We start from the raw sequence: 22038 nt of genomic DNA, 5'->3' as shown, positions 1-22038 counted from the left end.
AACAGAACCAAAATTTATTATTTGAAAAAAAATACAAAAATAGAGCACAAGATAAGGAGATGGAAAAAAGAAAGAATATTAGGAATGGCAAAGGGAGCATAACTATAGACATAGCAGGGATTGAAAAGATAAAAGGATATTATGAACTTATGCCAATAAATTTTAAAACTAAGAATAAATGGAAAAATTGCTGGAAAAATATAAATGATGAAAACAGACTCAAGAGGAAAAGAAAACCCAAGTAGCTGTAACCACTAAAGAAAGAGAATCAATCATTTAAAATGTTCCCAGAGATAAACCATGGACCCTATACAGCTTTACAGGTATTTGTACCAAATATTCAAGGAACACATAATTCAATTTTATACAAACTCTTTGAGAAAATAGAAAATATGAAGCACCCCCTCCCAAAGCCATTTAATGAAACTAGTATAACTTTGATATCCAAATTGGACAGGGGCAGTGCTAGAAAGGAAAAATACAGGCCAACCTCACTTGTTACTATAGATGGAAAAGTCCTAAATGAATCTCAGCAGACAGAACCAACAGTGTATTAAACACACACACACACACACACACACTCTCACACACACACAAACACACACACCATGACTAAGTTTATATCCCCAAACTCAAGATTTGTTAAACATTAGAAAATCTATTAATGTAAATCCAATATATTAACAGGTTTAAAAAGAGGAAAGGGTACAATTATCTCAATAAAATAAATACACATAATTCCCTAAAAGTCAAATCTATTCATAATGTTAAAACCAATAAAAAAATAAACATACACACACAAAAGTCTCTTCAGGAACTAAGAGTAAAAGAAACCTTCTTTGACATGACAAAGAACATCTACAACTATAAACAACTCTATGCCAACAAACTGGACATAGAAAAGAAATGGAAAAATTCTTAGAAACATACAAGTTACTAAGATAGAAAATCTGAATAGATCAATTACTAGTAAGGAGATTGAGTCAGTAATCAAAAATCTCCCAATGAAAAAAAATCCAGGAACAGATGGTTTCACTGGTGAATTTTACCAAACATTTGGAGAAGAATTAACAACAACGCTTCTTAAATTCTTCCAAACATACAAAGAGAAGGGAACACTCCTAAACTCATTTTATGAAGCTAGTATTATTGATACCAAAACCAGAAAAAGGACATTACTAGAAAAGAAAACTGCGGGCCAATATCCTGATGAATATGAATCCAAAAATTCTCAATAAAATACTAGCAAACTGAATTCAGCAGCACATTAAAAGGATCATTTACCATGATCAAGTGGGATTTATTCCTGGGATGCAAGGATGGTTCAACATATGCAAATCAATCAGTATAATATATCACATTAATAGAATAAAAGAAAAGAATCATATGATCATTTCAATAGATGTAGAAAAATCATTTGACAAAATTCAACATTCATTCATGATAAAACTCAACAAATTAACCATAAAAGGAACATATCTTAACATAATAAAGGCCATATATGACAAGCCCATAACTAACATCATACTCAGTGTATGATAAAAGGATGAAGCTTTTTCTCTAAGACCAGGAACAAGACAGTGTGCCCACCCTCATCACTCCTATTCAACATAGTACTAGAAGACCTAGATAGAGCAATCAGGCAAGAAAAAGAAATAAAAAGTATCAGAATTGGAAAGGAAGAAGTAAAATTATCTCTATTTGCAGACAACAGGATTTTATATATAGAAAATCCTAGGGGCGCCTGGGTGGCTCAGTCATTAAGCATCTGCCTTCAGCTCAGGTCATGATCCCAGGGTTCTGGGATTGAGCCCCACATCAGGCTCCCTGCTCAGCCAGAAGCCTGCTTCTCCCTCTCCCACTCCCCCTGCTTGTGTTCCCTCTCTCGCTATGTCTCTCTCTGTCAAATAAATAAATAAAATCTTAAAAAAAAAAAAATCCTAAATATTCAACCAAAAAAAAACCCTGTTAGATCTAATCAATGAATTCAGTAAAGTTGTAGGATACAAAATTAATATACAAAAATCAGTAATGTTTCTATATACCAACAACCAAATTTCTAACAAAAGAAATAAAATAAGACCCAGCAATTGCATTACTGGGTATTTACCCTAAAGATACAAATGTAGTGAAAAGAAGGGGCAGCTGCACCCCAATGTTCATAGCAGCAGTGTCCATAATAGCCAAACTGTGGCAGGAGCCAAGATGTCCTTCAATAGATGAATGGATAAAGAAGATGTGGTTCAGGGGCGCCTGGGTGGCTCAGTCATTAAGCGTCTGCCTTCAGCTCAGGTCATGATCCCAGGGTCCTGGGATCCAGCCCCACATCGGGCTCCCTGCTCGGCAGGAGGCCTGCTTCTCCCTCTCCCACTCCCCCTGCTTGTGTTCCCTCTCTTGCTGTCTCTCTCTCTGTCAAAAAAAAAAAAAAAAAGAAGAAGATGTGGTTCATATATACAATGGAATATTACTCAGCCATCAGAAAGGATGAATACCTACCACTCACATTGACATGGATGGAACTGGAGGGTATTATGCTAAATGAAATAAGTCAATCAGAGAAAGATAATTATCATATGGTTTCACTCATATGTGGAACATAAGAAATAGTGCAGAGGATCATAGGGGAAGGGAGGGGAAACTGAATGGGAAGAAATCAGAGAGGGAGACAAACCATGAGAGACTTTTATTTTATTTTATTTTATTATGTTATGTTAATCACCATACATTACATCATTAGTTTTTCATGTAGTGTTCTATTGTTCATTGTTTGCGTATAACACCCAGTGCTCCATTCAATATGTGCCCTCTTTAATACCCATCACCAGGCTAACCTATCCCCCCACCTCCTCCCCTCTAGAACCCTCAGTTTGTTTCTCAGAGTTCATAGTCTCACCATGAGAGACTCTTGACTCTGGGAAACAAACTGAGGGTTTTGGAAAGGGAGGAGGGTGGGGGGATGGGGTAATTGGGTGATGGGCATTAAGGAGGGTATGTGATATGATAAGCACTGGGTGTTATATGCAACTAATGAATCATTGAATACTACATCAAAAACTAATGATGTACTATATGTTGGCTAATTGAATTTAAATAAAAATAAATTTAAAAAATCAATCACATTTACAGCAGCACCAAAAATAATATAATACTTAGGAATAAATTTAACTAAGGGAGTAAAAGTTCTCCACACTGAAACTGTAAGATACTGATGAAAGAAATCAAAGAAGACACAAATAGGAGTAAAAAATAAGCCTTTCTTGAACTCTCTGAGTCATGACTTGGGTTCTGTAGAAATAGTCTTATTCTGCCCTGAAACCTGAAAGGTTACCTGGTAGTTAATTTCAAATATGTTTGAACCACTAACTTCCTTATTGGTGGACCTCTGATTTTTAATAAAAGTCTATAATTCAAGTTAAAAAAAAAAGAAAACACAAATAAATAAAATGGTATCCCATGTTCATGGATTGGAAGAATTAATATTGTTAAAAATGTCAATACTACCAAAATCCATCTATAGATTCAATGCAATCTCTACCAAGCTTCCAATGGTATTTTTTACAAAAGCAGGAAAAGAACTCCTTTTATATAGAACAAGAAAAGACCCCAAATAACCAAAGAAACCATGAGAAAGAAGAACAAAGCAAGAGGTATCACACTTCCTGATTTCAAGCTGTACTATAAAGCTATAGTCATCAAAACAGTATGGTACTGGTATAAAAACATAAATAGACCAATAGAACAGACATAAACTCAAATATATACAGTCAACTAATAACTGACAAGGGAGCAAAGAATACTCAATGGAGAAAACATAGTCTTTTCCATAAATGGTACTGGGATAATGGGATATTCACATGTAAAGAATGAAACTGGACCTACCACTCTTACACCACTCACAAAGATTCACTCAAAGTGGATTAAAGATTTAAATGTAAGACCACAGACCATGATACTTCTAGAAGAAAACACAGAACAAAGCTCCATGACATGGGTCTTGGTAAAGATTTTTTGGATATGACACCAAAGCAACAAAATAAAAAATAAAGGGAGACTACATCAAACTAAACAGATTCTGTGCCATAAAAGAAACCATCAACAAAATGAAAAGACAACTTATGGAATGGGAAAAGAATATTTGCAAACTATATATCTGATAAGGGGCTAATATTTGACATATAAAAGATAAAGAACTTATATAACTCAACAGCAAACAAACAAACAAACAAAAAACAAACAACAAATAACCCAATTAAAAATGGGCAGAAGACTTGAATAGGTATTTCACCAAAGAAGATATACAAAAGACCAACAAGTAAATGAAAAGTGCTCAACATCACTAGTCATTAGAGAAATGTGAGTTAAAATCACAATGAGATATCATCACCTCATGCCAGTTAGAATGGCCATCACCAAAAAGACAAGAGATAACAAATGCCAGTGTGGATGGAGAGAAAAGAGCTGTGCACTCTTGGTGGGATTATAAACTGGTACTGCCACTATGGAAAACAGTATGGAGGAGCCTCAAAAATTTAAAAATAAAACCACCACATGATCCAGTTCCACCTCTGGGAATATATCCAAAGGTAATGATAACATTAACTTGAAAAGATATTTGCACCCCCATGTTAATAGCAGCATTATTTACAATAGCCAAGCTATGAAAACAGTCAATGAATGGATGAATGGGTAAAGAAGTTGTATACACACATGCACACACATACACATACACAGAGGAATATTATTCAGCCATAAAAAACAAGGAAGTTCTACCATTTGCAGCAACATGAATGGACCTTGAAGGCATTATGCTAAGTGAAATAAGTCAGACAGAGAAAGACAAATACTGTATGATCTCAATTATACGTGGAATCTTAAAAAAAAAAAAAAAAAACCTCACAGAAAAAGAGGTGAGACTTGGCCTTAGCAGAGGCAGGGAGGGAGGGAGAGTTGGAGGAAAGTTGTCAAAAGGTACAAACTTCCAGTTATAAAATAAATTAGTACTGGGCATGTGATATAAAACATGACAACTACAGGTAACACTGTTACATGATATACAGGAAAGAAGTTTAGAGTATAAAATCCTAAGAATTCTCATTACAAGGAGAAATTTTTTTCCTTTACTATTTTCTTCTTTCTTTTCTTTTTATTGCATCTACATGAGAAGATGGACATTAGCTGAACCTATTGTGGTACTCATTTCACAATATATGTAAATCAAACCATCAGGCTATATGCCTTAAATGTATACAGTGATGTATGTCAATTATTCCTCAATAAAACTGGGGAAAAAAGAATATCTGCAACGTACCCATACCAAATAACATCCTTAATGGTGAAACAGTAAGCACATGCCCTTTAAAGTCAAGAATAAAATTTAGGTGCTTGTTATCAATCACTTCTTTCAACCACAGCACTGGAGGTCCTTGCTACTTCAATAATATGACAAGGAAATAAATATAAATAATCGTAAAAGAAGAAACAAGCCATCACTTGTCACCAGTGATATGACTGTCTACACTGAAAATGCAAAAAAACTACAAACAGATTATTAGAATTATTATGGCAGTTCAACAAGGTTGCTGGATATAAGATCGACATAAAAAGTTGAGTTCCATATCTATGCACCAGCCTGAAAGGATTAGTTAGAAAATATTTTAAAAGCTATCATATATACTATAATAGATATCTGCTCCATGTCTGTCTCACCACCCATACTAGTGAAGCATCAGGAGGCATGTTCATGATATGCAACACCATTCCTGAACCAAAAATGACTGAGTTGGGAAGTACTACAACTCAGACTGAGCCAGGGATTTAGCGCTAGATTTATGAGATACCATCTCAGAGTAGAGCTAGAATGGAGATGCTATGAACTTGATAGCCAAAGGGCAGCTACAAGTGCAGAGGAACAAGGAGAATGAGCAGACACTCAGCAAAGGCTGAGACTATGGGACCCAAGAGAAGTTCCTGCCCCCACTCCAGATCCCTTCCCAGTTCCTGGTCCTCAGATTCCAGAACACATCTCATCTCTCAGCTCTCTCTCTCTTTCTCTAAGTCTGTATTCTCCTTTCTCGATTGAGCAACTCTGAAATGAGTCTCTCTAACTGGAATCCAAAAGGATTTTAATTAAAAATGATCACAACATCAGAAAGTCAACTGTGAAGCTTCATTTTTCCCCCTCCTTATTTTCTTGATGTGATGGGTGAATATCCTTCTGGAGTGTTCTGAACCATCTCAAGGGAGGGTAAAGTAAGAATACAGTAGATTAAAAAATTGGCACATTGACCTAGGATCAATGCCAGCTTTATCCATTATCCTCTCATATGTCTGAATGTTATCCATTTCATATAAAATTTATAATCACCTTCTTTATGACCTTAAGAAATTTGGGCTGAGATCTTCAAAGGAATGTTGCCAATAAAATGGATTGTCCTTGGGTCATTTTAGTAATCTCTCTTTTCTTTATCAGTGATGAGGGTCAGTTTTACTGCCTGCTACTCTCCCACTCTAATTTACCTGACAAGATAAGACCTACTAACATAAGACATAACTACTAACATAATATGACATGTGGATTTTCTCACGGGGAGATTATTTTTTCCAGTGACCACAGGTTGATAGCAAAACACAGAGGTTTGTTTTAAAATCATGGATTATGTTAAATGAAGGGGGTAAGCATAGAACATTGATTAACATGGAACCCAGGGGCCAGAAACAAAGTTGTCATCTCCCACCCCTAGAAAAGTAAGGTCCTGAATTAGGGACAAGAGCCTTGGATTTGGGAGACTTGAATCAGAACCTGCCTCTACCTTCTACTAGCTCTGGAGAAATAGCATCTCATCTCTGGCCTTAGATCTTCAATCCATGGGAAAACCATAAGGATAATAATCCTTGCTTATAGGACTGTTGGAGGATTACAGGTGTTAACACCTATATAGGCCCTGGCACTCTACCTAGCAGGGACTCAGAATGTCAGGGAGTCAAAAACAGAAACCTGTTTTGAAAAAAGAGAGCTGATTCCTCTAATCTTGAGCAAGGTTCTTTCAAAGTTGAGAAATAATTTATCATCATAAAGTATTTTTACTATGCTGTTTTTCTAAATCCCTACAATCAAACTGGTTGTTGTCTGCATAATGACCAGAAAGTGACAGCAGAAATGAGGAGAAACCTAGGGTTTAATCCAGAGTCCCAAAATGTTGAGATTCTTCTTGTGGGCCCTAACTCTGTCCAGAGAAAGGGTCCTCTGATCAATGAAGTTGATCAGAGACCCACTGATGTTCTAGAAAAATCAGTTCAGGGCTGAGCAAAGAGTCTGGCTGAAGAAAGTGTCATAGCAGCCACAGAGAGGTTCCTTCTACTGGGGTCAGTAGCACTTGGATCCCAGCCAGTCCCCTCCTAGGAGGTCTGTCAGATCCTGGGACCCCTTCTGAGTATGGGCCATACCTGAACCTCTTCCAGGTACTTGGCATTACCCAGTAATGTTACCCAGTTACTTGGCATTAGGGTGAAGCCCAACTCACCCCTACCCTGCCCACACATGCAACACTAGCCAACTGGATCCATGACCTCCATACCTAGAATCCTCCACCAGAATCACTAGCTCCACATAACCCAGGCACCAGCCAGGATTTTTCTTGGCTCTGTCTCTTCTTAAGAAATTGAATGGGGAGTAAAATGGTCTCTGCCATATTAGATCCAAGTCAGGCTGACCTACTTATCTATTTTGAGAGATATACATCCAGGGGATTGCTATGAAAAGCTGGGCAGTTAAAGAAATACTATCTTATTCCAGGGAATAGTAAATCTGCAGCATCCAGGACAGAGGGGTGACCCTCAAATGACTATCCTCCTTGCACCAGCCTGCCTGCTGCACAGAGCCCATTTTTCTGAGAGGACTTCATGTTCCACCAGAGTTTTGATTCTTCCTTGGGCCTGAAGCGGGGCCCACTGTGCTCTTGGATTTTTCAGTCTGGTTTTTCTAGTTCTTCTGCCTCTCCTTTGGTCACCAGCACTCTTAGCTGCTTGCCTGCGGAGTTCCGCTATCCTTACTACTCTGCAGCAGCACCTCAGGAAGCCAGGAACCATGTGTGAGAGTCAACAAGCATGACCAGGCTCCAGAGGAAGCTGGCCAGGCTCCTTCAGGAATGAGTAAGGGCTTGAGCTTCAGCACGCGGACCTCACGTCATCTCTTTGGGATTCCCAGAGTTCTGTTTTGCTTATTTCAGGCCTTGGCTCTGTTCCAAGAAATGGTCAATGCCAGATAAATGAGGTCGTGTTGAATCTCCCTGAGGAGTTAGTTTTGGGATTAAGTCTACTAAATAACTGAGGGGCTCCGCAACACACCACTTTTTTTTTTTTTTAAATTTACAAACACTTGTAATTGTTTTAGTGCTCTCTTATGCAATCTTTAAAATATAATGACTCAGTCATGGCCCAGCTGGATGACATCTCCAAACAGCAAACAGCAGCTCTGTGTCTAACATGAAAGGAATGGTCAGTGTGTGTTTGCTGATAACCTCATCATCAGGCTGGGTTGTAGATCTCTTCTGAGACTTTCGCTTGCTCCAATTTTGTACGGATATTTCTCTATTCTGCTTCAGCCAGTTCTGCTCTTCCATGCAGGATTCTGAAACAGAATGGAGCTGCCACGGGCTGAGATGAGAAGGCTCTCACAGAGGGGCCCTGATGGAGGGGACCCTAAAATCCTGCTGTGGAGACCAATCCTCAGGGCCCGGTGAGCCCAGGAGTGGTATTTCCCAGTGTTGATATCAAGGGGGACAACATAAAGAACACAGTTCCTGGCCATGGGCATCCAGGTACAGGGAATGCACAAGGGCCAAAGAATACTCTAACAGTTCCCTGTGAAGAATGTGGTTGTACAGGGTCAACAGCTAGGGCTCCTGTTAAGTTCTACTCCAGTGGCAGGATCAGCAGGAACCATGCAGCCTGTCTAGGCCCGAGCCTGTTTTTGCAGACCCTGATGATTTGGAGTCAGATCTGCTGAGAATGTGACCTGCTTCTACTCTCCAAGGCTGTACCCTGAGGAGCTCTAACCAGGGAGCTCCCACATGAGTCTACTGGGTCATGGGGGTCGGGGTGAGAGAGTTGGATCCTTCAATGTAATCACATCCAGGAAAAAAGAAGAGGACATTCTAGTATTTACTGAGTGCCTATCATGGCTAGGCTTTAAAAGATAAGAAAATTGAGGTTCCCGGTGGTAAGATCCAGGGTCCCAGAGCCCTGACCAGGAGGTCTCACCCCTTCGGTGATGAATGCTCTCCCCCCACCTCTCATACTGCCCCTTTTCATGATGCAGCCCCATAAGAGGATTCTGTAATCTGGGGTTCTGCTTCCCTATTCCTCTCTCAGACAACTGTAGGAAATTCAATCTGAATTTGCTTGGATATGGAGAAAATAGACAATGTACAAGTACAGTTAAATAGCAACAGTCCTAAGAACTTGGTTGGCTCCATCAATTTTTTTTTTTTAAAGATTTTATTTATTTATTTGAGAGAGAGAGTGAGAGAGAGAAAGAGCACAAGAGGGGGGAGCGGGAGAGGGAGAAGCAGACTCCCTGCTGAGCAGGGACCCCGATGCGAGACTCGATCCCGGGACTCCAGGATCATGACCTGAGCCGAAGGCAGTCGCTTAACCAACTGAGCCACCCAGGCACCCAGGCTCCATCAATTTTTAAAGAAAGAAGGTGGAAACAAAGAGAAGCAGCTGAGGCCCGAGTCATGTGACTACCCAGAGCCCGCAGAATTCAGCTCCCAGCGTTCCCACATGGGCAGGTGAAGGGTTTTCATCATGTCCAAATGAGGCCAGTTGGATTCTCCACTTGCATACTGAGATTAAAATCCAAAATGCAGAACATGTGTGAGCATGAAGCCCTCGCCATTGGGAATGGTGCCCGGCTGCACGCCAAGAATGGGCTTTGCTTTCCCAACTCCTATCCCAGCTCCTCTCTGACTTACCAAAGAAGTTCAGGGTTAGTAATGTAACCACATCCCGCCTTACTTCCCTCAGCCCTACAATAAAGGGCAAGAGCCAGGAATCACCTCAGAGGGTCTGAGAGGAAAAGGGTCTGGTCCTGCCTGTTAACCTCCCCCATTATGGGAGGATCCAGTTCAATGCTAACTTCTGAGCAGCTCAGCAAGACTCATCTACACACTCAGGAACAGGAGAGACACAGCCAAGGTCACACAGCTCCAAAGTGGCATGCTGGATTCAGACTGCGCATCCCATCAACATGAACCCAGCTATTTTCTGGAGCATAGGGAACACTTGGTTTGCATATGGCACAGTGGTTTGGTGCATGGCCTCTGGAGACAGATTCTCTGCGTTTAAAGCCTGGCTCTGCCACTTTTTAGCCCCTTAACCTTGGGCCAGTTATTTAATCTCTTTCTGGCCTCAGTTTCCTCCTTTGAAAAGTAAGTCTGATAACAGTACTCATCTAACTTGGGAGTTAGCTAAGTTACTATATGTGAAGCACTTAAAAAGGTGCCTACATTTATAAAAAATCCTTTATGACTGTTAACTAAAACAAATAAAAAGCAGAGAGACCCCGCAGCCCCTGGATCCTGGGCCCCTGCATATGCTATGTCTGACATGGGAGGAAGCTGCCTTTCTTCAGCATGAAGAGTCAGTTGGAAGGGCAGGTCTGAAGTCCCAGAGGCACTAAGCACCCCCGGAGTCCAGACCTCATCTTTGGTTAAGTGTGGGCCTTGTAACATTAGGAGGCTTGTTAAACTGAAGTAGGACCTGTGTGCAAATGCAGGGTGCACTGGGGTCCCACTCACCCAGTGCTATCTGTTCATTCCACACAGCGAAGGTGAACTTCATCTCCTTGGAGAGCCTCCCAGACACCTCAGTGTGATTTCCCACTCCTCCTCGGGGCATAGCTTCACCATATCAGCATGGACTCTGGGATCAGATGACCAACTGCTCTGAACCCCCGTTTCCTCATCTGCAAAGTGGGGATAACCAAAGTAGCTAAAGTTGTTATTAACCTGCTTACCGTTAACCTGCTAAGGTTGTTATTAGGCTGAGGATTATTATATCCTCTCGAATTGGCCCCCTTGTCATTATGAAATGGACTTATTTATCCCTGGCAATATTCTTGGCTCTGAAATCTGCTTTGTCTGATAGTAATAGGCACTCCAGCTTTCTTCTGATTAGTGTGAGCATGGCATATCTTTTTCCATCCTTTTACTTTTAACCTCTTTGAGTCTTTATATTCGAAGTGTGTTTCTTGTAGGTATGTAGCTGGGTCTTGCTTTTTTATCCAATCTGGCAATCTCTGATTTTAATTGGGGTATTTGCATTTAAAGCATTTATGAACATGGTTGGGTTTATATCTACCATATGGCTATTTGTTTTTTATTTGAACAATCTCTTCATTCTCCGCTACTTCTTCTTCTCCTGCTTTCTTTTGGATTAACTTAGTATTGCTGAATTCCATATTAACTCCTATGTTGGCTTATAACTCCTTGTTGTATTATTTTAGTGGTGGCTTTAGGGTTTATAGTATAAATCTTCAACTTTCCACAGTCTACTTTCAGGTGATATTCTACCATGTCAGGTGTAGCATAAGAACCTTACAAAAGTACACTTCCTTTTCTCCCCTTCTGGTCTTTACGTGATTATTGTCATACATTTTATTTTTATACATGTTATAAAACTCACTCTACATTGCTATTATTTTTGTTGAGAGTCAATTACCTATTTTTTAAAAAGATTTATTTATTTGAGAGAGAGAGAGTGTGTGTGCATGAGCAGGAGTTGGGGGTGGGGGAGGGCCAGAGGGAGAAGGAGAGACTCTCAAGTAGACTCCCCCTTAAGCACAGAGCTCAACTTGGGGCTCCATTTCACAACACTGAGATCATGACCTGAGCAGAAATCAAGAGTCGGACACTAACCGACCGAGCGACCCAGGCACACCTCAATTACCTTTTAAAGAAATTTAAATACTAAGAAAAATCTTACATATTAAGAAAGTTATGGTGCACCTGGGTGGCTCAGTTGGTTAGGCAACTGACTCTTGATTTGGGCTCAGGTCATGATCTCAGGATCATGAGATCGAGCCCCAAGTCAGGCTCCCCACTCAGTGTGGGGTCTGCTTGAAATTCTCTCTCTCCCTCTGTCCCTCACCCCTGCTGTGCTCTCCCTCTCTCTCTCTAAAATAAATAAATAAAATCTTTTAAAAAACCTATTTTTGGTGCTTTTCATTGTTTTGTGCAGATCCATATTTCTATCTGATATCATTTTCCCTCTGTGTGAAGAGTTTCTTTTAATATTTCTTACAGTGAAAGTCTGCTGGTGATGAATCCTTTCAACTTTGGCAAGTCCAAACATGTCTTTGTTATAACCTTTTTTTTTTTTTTGAAACATAATTTTTCAGAGTATAGAATTTTATCTTGATTTTTCTCCTTTAATACTTTTTAAAATGTTGCTCCACTTCTTGGTTTTTTTTTTTTTTTTTTTTTTTCCCAAAGAGAAATGTGCTGTCATCCTTAACTTTGTTCTTTTATACATAACATTTCTTTTATTCTCAGGCTGAGTCTTAAAGTATTCCAGACTGGCTTGTGGGAAAAGGCACTATTCCCAGTCCCATGTGAGGACCACATACTGTTCCCTCCAATCCTTCCAGGTGATTCTTTCCCTCACACACATGCAATAGTCAGTGCTCAGCTGAATGTTTGAAGGGGGTCACTGCAGATGCCTGAGTTCTCTCTCTGACCGACCAGTTCTCTTCTGTCTCCTATTCTATCCCATGAATTCCAGGTGCTTTGGTCTCCCTCGACTCTCAGCATCGTGTCTTCAAATCAGAGAGTTCACTGGGCTCTGCCTCAGTTGCCCCTCCTAAGGCATGGTGTGGAAACTCTCGAGGTAGTAAACTGGGACAAATGTAAGACTAATTAAATTAAATTAAATTAAATTTAATTTAATTTAATTAATTTCCTCACTCTCACTGCCTGATGTCCAGTGTCTTGCTATTTTAGTCAGGAGGGTAACTTCATGTAACTTCAACCTGGTCAGAGTGGGAGTCCCCGAATGTTCATTTCACTGAAATCTTAGGGCCACCCAGTTCCATGCACAATGTATGGTGTCCACCCTCGCATTATCCGGCCCTCAGGACAGGGAGCATGTACCTTGCACACTGCTCCACACACAGACAGAACTTAGAAATACTGAACAATGACTCTTCATCAGCAGTCACTAAGGCAATGATGTGCTTGCACAAACATGAATTATGTAAGTTCCAACCAGTATTGTTCACTTGATGATCTAATTTTGGAAAAAAAGTTTGTATGAGATCTCATTTATCCCAGGTTTTAGGCACAAAAAGTGACAGACGATGCTTCTTTTAGCACTATGTTCTTTTTTTTTTTTTTTTTTTAAAGATTTTTTTTAAATTTATTTATTCATGAGAGAGAGAGAGGCAGAGGCAGAGGGAGAAGCAGGCTCCCCACGGAGCAGGGAGCCCGATGTGGGACTCGATCCCAGGACCCTGGGATCATGACCTGAGCCGAAGGCAGGCGCTTAACCGACTGAGCCACCCAGGCGTCCCAGCACTATGTTCTTTTAGCAACTAAATGTCACTCTTGCGACATTCAGCCCATCACCCAAAGAAAGCAACAATCGAGGAAGCTTCTGTAGCAAGAGCCAACCTAAGACTTTCTCATGGTTTCTTGATGCACAGTGATAATATTATTAAAATAGACAACCAACTGCTATGGAAACATTCAATGTGGAGAGAAAGAACCTCAGAATCCAAAGGTTTGCCCAGAACAGTTTAAGAGCAACAATGCTGGGATGCTGAACTCTTGCCTAGACCAAGTGCTGGAGGCTGCTGTGTCTTGAATCTTCCCCTCCGGCCCAAGATAAGCTAAGCAGACAGGAAGAACTGATCACTTTTGTTAAGTGTCAATGCCTGCAAGACATTTAGCAGCCTTTTTCCCTTTCCCATTTTCAAATACACAGTCTTAAATCCCAAAGAGCCAAATTAGTAACATTCCAGTGAAACTAAATTATCAGAGATAACGAATGCACAGGGCAACAATTCAATCAACCAATCTGTCTATCCACCATCCTATTTGCCATCAGTCCATCTGTCCACCATCCTGTCTGTCCATCAGGTCATCTGGGAGGGTATGAAAGCCCAGGGGCAGGACACCACTGGACACGTCAGCCCATGAAATGCATCAAAGGGAATGAGCCAAGGGAGGAAGACGAGAGGACCACAGGTGGTTTTGAGCACACCCTCAGGTTGAGTCATCTGTCAGAAGCCACAATATCTGCATCGGCTCAGCAACCCCAGCAGAGCCCCAACCCTCCCCTATGTGGGCTACCTCTGCCTGAGGGGTCACTTCTGGTCTTACCTTCCACCTGCTGACCTAAACTTTCTTGTTTGACCCCAGAATCCCTGAGTTCTCTTCCTAACTGCTGCCAGCAAACTCCTGTTCTAAGAGATAACCGCCTTCCTGGAGCTACAGGTGGAAACCAGCCAAGTGGCAGGAGCCTCCCACCTTGCCAAGGCACTAAGGAAAGTCATGATGAGCCACGGCACCTGGCTGCCTCAGAGGAGCTCAGCTCCTGGCCCAGCTGTACCCCAGCGCTAGCTGTTACTTTGTTCTGCATTCTCTTTCCTTCCATGTGGACTCCCACACAACATCCACGGGAGCAAAGCAGGCATCTCCACCACCATCACCCCCACCATCGTCACGGACACAGAGTGCACACCTAACTAGGCCTCCCTGCATCATGGGCACACCTTTACTTAGCCACCTACTTTCAGGTGATATTATACCTGAGAAATGATCAGAGGTGAGAAATGATCACACTGGCTTTCACAGGAGGCCCTCATGCATGTTGTTCATGTTGGAGAAACTCTAGGGCTGTGCCTATTATGAAGGCCCAGCCCTTCCTCATTTCTTGCACTTCATCCCTCACTCCTCACCCCTCCACAGGCCCCAGCTCTGATACAGAGAGGCAGGGCAGCAGACTTTCTGGAAACTTATCCTTCCCCTTTTATTTTCTACCACTGCCCTTAACTTGCTCTTGACCCCTTCGCACTGAGGCTAAAACTTGTCATCCTCCCCTGCAGGTTCAGGGCTGCTGTTTATAGGACAATATTCAGCCAAGTTCAGAATCAAACTCAGGCCAAAACCCCAATAGGGGCTCCTTCTTCCCTCCTTCCTCCAGGAAATGTCTTTTGGAGGCTCCAGCAGTGCCTGCATCCAGCCCACATGCCAATGAAGCAGTGTAGTCCCTGGGGGTCACCAATGCAGGGCTGTCATCTGGGGATGAACCCCAGTTTCCACCACAGCTGATCCCCATAGCCCTGCTATGCTACTGCATCACAGGTCCACAACACCACACCCCACCCGCTATGCCCTCACAGACCCCACGTGGGTTCCCCTTCTAACCAGCTCCGAGCCCTCGTAAGGATGCAGAGACTCTCCAAATCCTGTTTCCCGCATCTTGCAGTGGTCTCTGCTCTCAGGTTGTGGGGGAATCGGGCACAGATTCCAGCTCTTCTCAGAGTCTCCCTCAACTCTCCAGTGACTCAAAGTGAGATTTCTCACACCTCGTGCCCCTCACTGCACAATTCAGTCTGAGGCCCAGTGCTGGGGACATACTAAGCAGTCTCCAAATGCTTGGCACATCCCTGTCTGCCTTCTTCCTGGGGCTGGACACCCCTGGGGTCATTTCCTGCATTCTTCCCAAGGGATTCAAACATTGGAGAAGTGCTTTCATCATCTGACCCTCATTGGCCCTTCCCCATACAGTCAACAACAGCCACCACCAAGTTTAATGACATTTACTGCAGGTCTCCATGGGCCAGGCCATGGGGGCTAGCATTTTACAAACGTAGTGGTCCCCATCAGTCCTCGCAGCATGGTAGGAGGCAGACGCACGGATCGCAAGGCTAGGTGATACACCCAGGGTTATGAAGACAATGGGTTTCTGCCTGAAGCTGATGCCCTGCTTGCAGACACACAGTGCTGGCCTTGCACTAGCTAAAGCAGGGGGACCCGGGGGGCTGGCGCCTCTGGGGCCCGCGGGGCTCACCATGCCTCCTGTGCACTCGCGGCAGTCCTGCAGGCAGCTGACGTTCTCCCAGGTACTGTAGGCCTTCAGCCCCGCCACCAGCGCCTGCAGCGGGCGACTGTCCACGAGCTCCTTCCCACGGAAGATGTCCTCGTCCAGGAGGACCCCAGCATACCTGAGAGAGGAGTGCAGACATGTGAGCGACGCAGCAGTGCCCCCACCCCAGCCCCCAGGAACCATGGTGGAGGCGCGTCTGAGGCAAGCCCAGGGTGACACCTGCTCCTTCCTCAGATGCTACCAAAGTCTCCATGTGCCCTTCAGAACCGTCACCCTGCACCCTGTCGCTGTGAGGCTCCACCACGCCATCTGCCCCTTGGAAAACTTCTCCCTTGCTTTCTGTCCAGGCTTACTTTTCTGCCAGCCCCTCAGAGGCCCCATTGCTCACGTTGGCATCTGTCTTCACAGCCCTTGACCCGACAAAAAATGGGCACTCAGTGTAACTCTCTCCCTGCTGTCGTCTACCATAGAAGATCATATTCCAAACTATTTCCCTCCTCCCTTCACACAAAAGTCTTTCACGTCTCTTATATATATATTTTTTAATTTTTCTGATTCTACTTCCGTTGAAAGCGTGCTAGGCAGAATAATGGCCCCCAAAGATGACCAGGTCCTCATCCCTGAAACCTGAGAATATGTTACCCCACGTGGCAGAAGGGATTTTTTTCAGATGTGATTAAATCTAGGATCTTATGATTGGGAGATTATCCTGGATCATCCGGGAGCCCAAATGTAATCACAAGGGTCCCTATAAGTGAGAGGGAGGCAGGAGAAGGAGATGGGGCAACAAAGTAGTCAGGGAGATGCAGCATGAGACTCAACCAGCCATTGCTGGCTTTGAAATGGATGAAGGGGCCACAAGCCAAGTAATGAGGGAGCCTCCAGAAGCTAGAAAATGCAAGGAAGTCAATTCTCCCCTAGAGCCTCCAAAAGGAATGCAGCCCCGCTGACACTGATTTTGCATCATTGAGACCTATTTTGGACTTCTGATCTCTAGAACTGTAAGATAACAAATTTGTGTTATTTTAAGCCACCAAGTTTGTGGCAATTACTTATAGCACCAATAGAAATGTATACAGATAGGAATTGACTTCTTCCTTCAAAGTGGTAAGATTCACCATTTTCCTTCATCTCTCAGCCACCTATGACTATGACTACTATGCAGCACAATGTCTATGGGCCTCCCTCCATCTGCATGCACACCCCCTCAGTTCTGGTTTTCTTCTTTGCCATGTTTCAAAATACTATAATGGAAGGTACAGGTTTCCCTCTCTCTCCCTTCTGAACAATTTCTTATAGAGCTTGTTTTTAAAGTCTCTTAAAGTGAGTTATCGTTTATAACAACTGCTGGGAATAAAAGCTTTAGTGAACTCTTTCTCACTATGCTCTACCAAATTCTAGGACTGGCCTCTGATAAAGGGTGGTAAACACACTGAGCTGGGTACTTTCCTCTAAGCACCTCAAACTCATGGAAAGTACCATGAAGTATGGCCTTTCTGGTCTTCTCAACTGAAGCTTCAGACTCTGGAGACTGATAAAAGTAGTGGCAGTTAGAGGTGTTGATTCATTGACTGTTCTCTGTCAATTGAGTGCCATCTATTGAGATGATTATATGATGTTTCTCCTTTATAATGTTAATATGGCAAATCATATAGATTGATTTTCAAATGTTACACAAGCCTAACATTCCTGGGATAAACACCACTTGATCACTGTATAGAGTAAAATGCACTGTATGTGATCTACTAACATTTTGTTCACAAGGGATAGTGGTCTCATAATGTCTTTCCCTGGTTTTTGGTGTCAAGGTAATGCTCCTAAAATGAATTAGAAAGTTTTCCCTTCTCCTTCAACTTATGAAAGAGTTTGTATAAAGTTAGTATGTTTTCTTTTCTTAAGTATTTGATATATTTCACCAACAATGTCAGATGAAGCTATTTTGATTTTCCAGTTCTTTTTCAGTCACTTTTGGTAACATGTCTTTCATGAAATTTTCTATTTCATATATATTGTAAAATATATTGGCATTACACTGACATTATATCAATAATAATAACCATAGTATTTAATTTTATCCTTTCAATCCATTTGAAAGGATACTGTAGGATCCTACTGTAGGATCTGTAGTGATGTCCTCTCATTTATTCCATATGCTGATCATTTGTGTGTCTTTTTTCTTAATTAATCTAGCTGAAGGTCTATCAATTTTATCTATTTTTTGAAAGAAAAAATAATTTTTGGCTTAATTATGTTTATTTTTTGGCTATTTCTTATTTCAATGATTTCTGCTTTCATTTTTATTATTCTTTCTGCTTGATTTGAATTTGATTTGTTCCTTGTTCCACCTGAGACTAATGTAACACTGTATGTTAATTATACTTAAATAAAATAAATAAAATAAAATAAGAAAAGAAAAGAATGTGCATTCTACTGTTGTTGGATAGAATATTCTATAAATTTCTTTTAAGTTCAATTTCTTTCAAGTTCATTAGTAATGTTCATATCTTTTATATCATTACTGTTTATTATATCAATTACTACTCATTAAAATGGAAATTTACACCATTGATTTTCTTTTTTTTTCTTTCTTTTTTTTCTTTTTTAAAGATTTTATTTATTTATTTGAGAGAGAGAGAATGAGAGACAGAGAGCATGAGAGGGAGGAGGGTCAGAGGGAGAAGCAGACTCCCTGCCGAGCAGGGAGCGCCATTGATTTTCTAATTTTCTCCTTTTCTAATGTAAATATTTTAATTTTTCCTCTAAGAACTGGTTTAGCTGTACACCACAAATTCTGATATGTTGTTTCATTTTCATTTTGTTCAAAATATTTTCTAATTTCCCTTGAGACTTCTCCTTTGACCTATAAATTATGTGTGTTGTCTAGTTTCCTAATATATGGGATTATCCCAGATGTTTTTGTTATTAATTTCTAATTTCATTCTAATCAGAAAACATACTTTGTCTGATTTCAATCCTTTAAATTTACATGGTTTGTCTTGATAAATGTTCTACGTGCACTTGAAAAGAACAGATATTTTTCCAAAAAAGGCATACAGAAGGCTAACAAACATATGAGAAGACATTCAACATCAAAAATTATCAGGAAAATGCAAATCACAACCACAATGAGATATCACTATACACCTGTCATTATGGCTAAAATAAAAAAACATAAGAAATAGCAAGTGTTGGCAAGGATAGGGAGAAAAAGGAACTCTTGTGCAATGTTTGTGAGAATGCAAATTCGTGCAGCCACTGTGGAAAACAGTATGGCAGCTCCTCAAAAAATAAAAATAGAAATACCATATGATGCAGTAATTCCACTACTGGGCATTTATCCAAAGAAAATGAAAACAGTAATTCAAAAAGATATATGCACCCTTGAGTTTACTGCAGCGTTATTTACAATAGCCAAGATATGGAAGCAACAAAGGCATCCATCAATATATGAATGGATAAAGAAGATGTAGTGTATATACATAAAATGGAATATTAATCAGCCATAAAAAGAATGAAATCTCACCATTTGCAACATGGATGGACCCAGAGGCTATAATGCTTAGTAAACTGTTAGTCAGAGAAAGATATATCCCGTATGACTTCACTCATATGTAGAATTTAAGAAATAAAACAAGTGAACAAAGAAAAAAAAGACAAAAAACCAGACTCTCAACTATAGAGAACAATCTGGTGGTTACCAAAGGGGAGACGGCTGGGGGGATGAATGAAATAAGTAAAGGGGATTAAGAGTATGCTTATCTTGATGAGCACTGAGAAATGTATAGAATTGTTGAATCATACATATATTGTACACCTGAGACTAATATAACACTGTATGTTAATTATACTTAGATAAAATAAATAAAATAAAATAAGAAAAGAATGTGCATTCTGCTGTTGTTGGATAAAATATTCTATAAATTTCTTTTAAGTCAAGTTCATTAGTAATGTTCGTATCTTTTATATCATTACTGTTTATTATATCAATTTTTATATCAACTACTCAAAGAGAATGACTGATGTTTGCAACTATAATTTTGGATTTGTTAATTTCTCCTTTCAATACTTTCCATTTTTGCTTCATGTATTTTGAGGCTATTTTGTGAGACCATGCACATTTAGATTGTTATGTCTTTTTGATGAGTAGACTGCTTTGTCATGAAATGTTCCTCTTTATCTCTGTTGATATTCTTTTTTCTGAAGTCTACTTTATCTAATATTAACATATCCACTCCAGCTCTCTTATGGTTAATGTCTACAGGTATAAATGTTTTATTCTCACACTTTTAATCTATTTGTCTTCATATTTTAGGTGGGTTTCTTTTTTTTTAAGATTTTATTTATTTGACAGAGAGAGAGAGACAGCTAGAGAGGGAACACAAGCAGGGGGAGTGGGAGAGGGAGAAGCAGGCTTCCCGCCGGGCAGGGAGCCCGATGTGGGGCTCGATCCCAGGACCCTGGGATCATGACCTGAGCCGAAGGCAGACGCTGAACGACTGAGCCACCCAGGCGCCCCTTAGGTGGGTTTCTTATAGCAAGCATCTAGTTTAGTCTTGATTTTTTTATCATGTCTGACAATCAGCAAATTAAATAGGAGTGTTTAAACCATTTACACCTAATGTAATTATCAACATGATTGAGTTTGAAACTATTATCTTGCAATTTTTCCCTCTATCTATCCCATATGTTCTTTGTTCTCTTTTCCCTCTGCTCCTGTCTTCTTTTGATTAATTGCTTAGGTTTTAGTATTCCACTGTTAGAGTTTTAGCTATGTTACTTTTATGTTTTATAGTAATTTTTATGGTCTAAAATATGTATCTTTAACTTAACATGTTCTTCCCTCAAATAATGTTATATCACTTCTCAGATAATCAAAGAACCTTACAATAATATAACAATACACTTCCATTTCATTCTCCCATCCACAGTGCTACTGTTGAAATTATTTCATATCTATCTACCTATCTATCTATATCTTCTACATATGTTATAAAATTCATTGCTATTTTTGCTTTAAATAAACAATTTATCTTCTTACCTTATCAACATTATTGAGGATAATTTATTTTACAATAGACTGCATTCATTCAAAGCATGCCACTTAACGAATTTTGACAACTGTACATACCCATGAGAATAATATTAGAATCAAGCTACAGAACATTTCCAATACCTTCCAAAAAATGCCTCACGCCTTTTTACAGTCTATCCCTTCCTTGACTGATCCTCATCTCCAGTCAACCACTAACCCACTGTTTGTTACTAGAGATTAGTTTACATTTTATGTAAATAAGATTATACAGTATGTTATGTCTTGCTTCTTTCCATCAGCACATTGTTTTTGAGATTCATCCATACTGTAGCATGTATTAGTAGCTGTTCCTTTTTATTGCTGACTAGAATTCCATTCTATGCAATGCATATATTACATTTCATTTTTGCATTCACTGTTGATGAACATTTTGCTTGTTTCCAGTTTAGGGCTATTACAAAGAAAACACTATGGAAATTCATGTAAAAATCTTAGAGGAGACATATGTCTTTATTTTCCTTCAGTAAATATGTAGGAGGGAAGTGACTGGGTCATATGGTAGATATATTTTTAACTTTTTAAGAAACTGCCAGTTTTCCAAAGTGGTTGTGAAATTTAAATTCCTACCCACAGTGTAGGAGAGTTCTAGTTGTTTCCACGTCTGCCAATAATTGGTCTTTTTAACATTAGTCAATCTAGTGGATATGTAATGGTGTATCTTCATGGTTTGAATTTGCATTTCCCTGATAACTAGCATCTTTTCATGTATGCATTGGCTGATCATTCATATATTTTCTTTTGTCAAGTGTCCACCTGAATCTTTTGTACATATTCTATTGGCTTGCTCATCTAATTTTTAGTTGAATTGTATTTTCAGTGTTACTGCCTATTCTAGA

General features: G+C 40.3%; 1 protein-coding gene across 1 annotated transcript in view; it reads right to left on the bottom strand.

The window, feature by feature from the left end:
- ACOXL (acyl-CoA oxidase like) overlaps window positions 1–22038 on the bottom strand; it is a 349740-nt gene that overhangs the window by 151852 nt on the left and 175850 nt on the right. Inside the window, exon 12 of the mRNA XM_064572203.1 lies at window positions 16075–16228. Within this exon, the coding sequence (XP_064428273.1) occupies window positions 16075–16228 (154 nt within the window). The remainder of the gene's footprint in view (window positions 1–16074; window positions 16229–22038) is intronic.

This window comes from Mirounga angustirostris, unplaced genomic scaffold (assembly GCF_029215605.1).
Source record: "Mirounga angustirostris isolate CCGP_5_RB_7025 unplaced genomic scaffold, mMirAng1.0.hap1 SCAF_10, whole genome shotgun sequence".
Lineage (NCBI taxonomy): Eukaryota > Metazoa > Chordata > Mammalia > Carnivora > Phocidae > Mirounga > Mirounga angustirostris.
The sequence above is the reverse complement of the archived record's forward strand: the minus strand, read 5'-3'. Positions and strand labels throughout refer to the sequence as shown.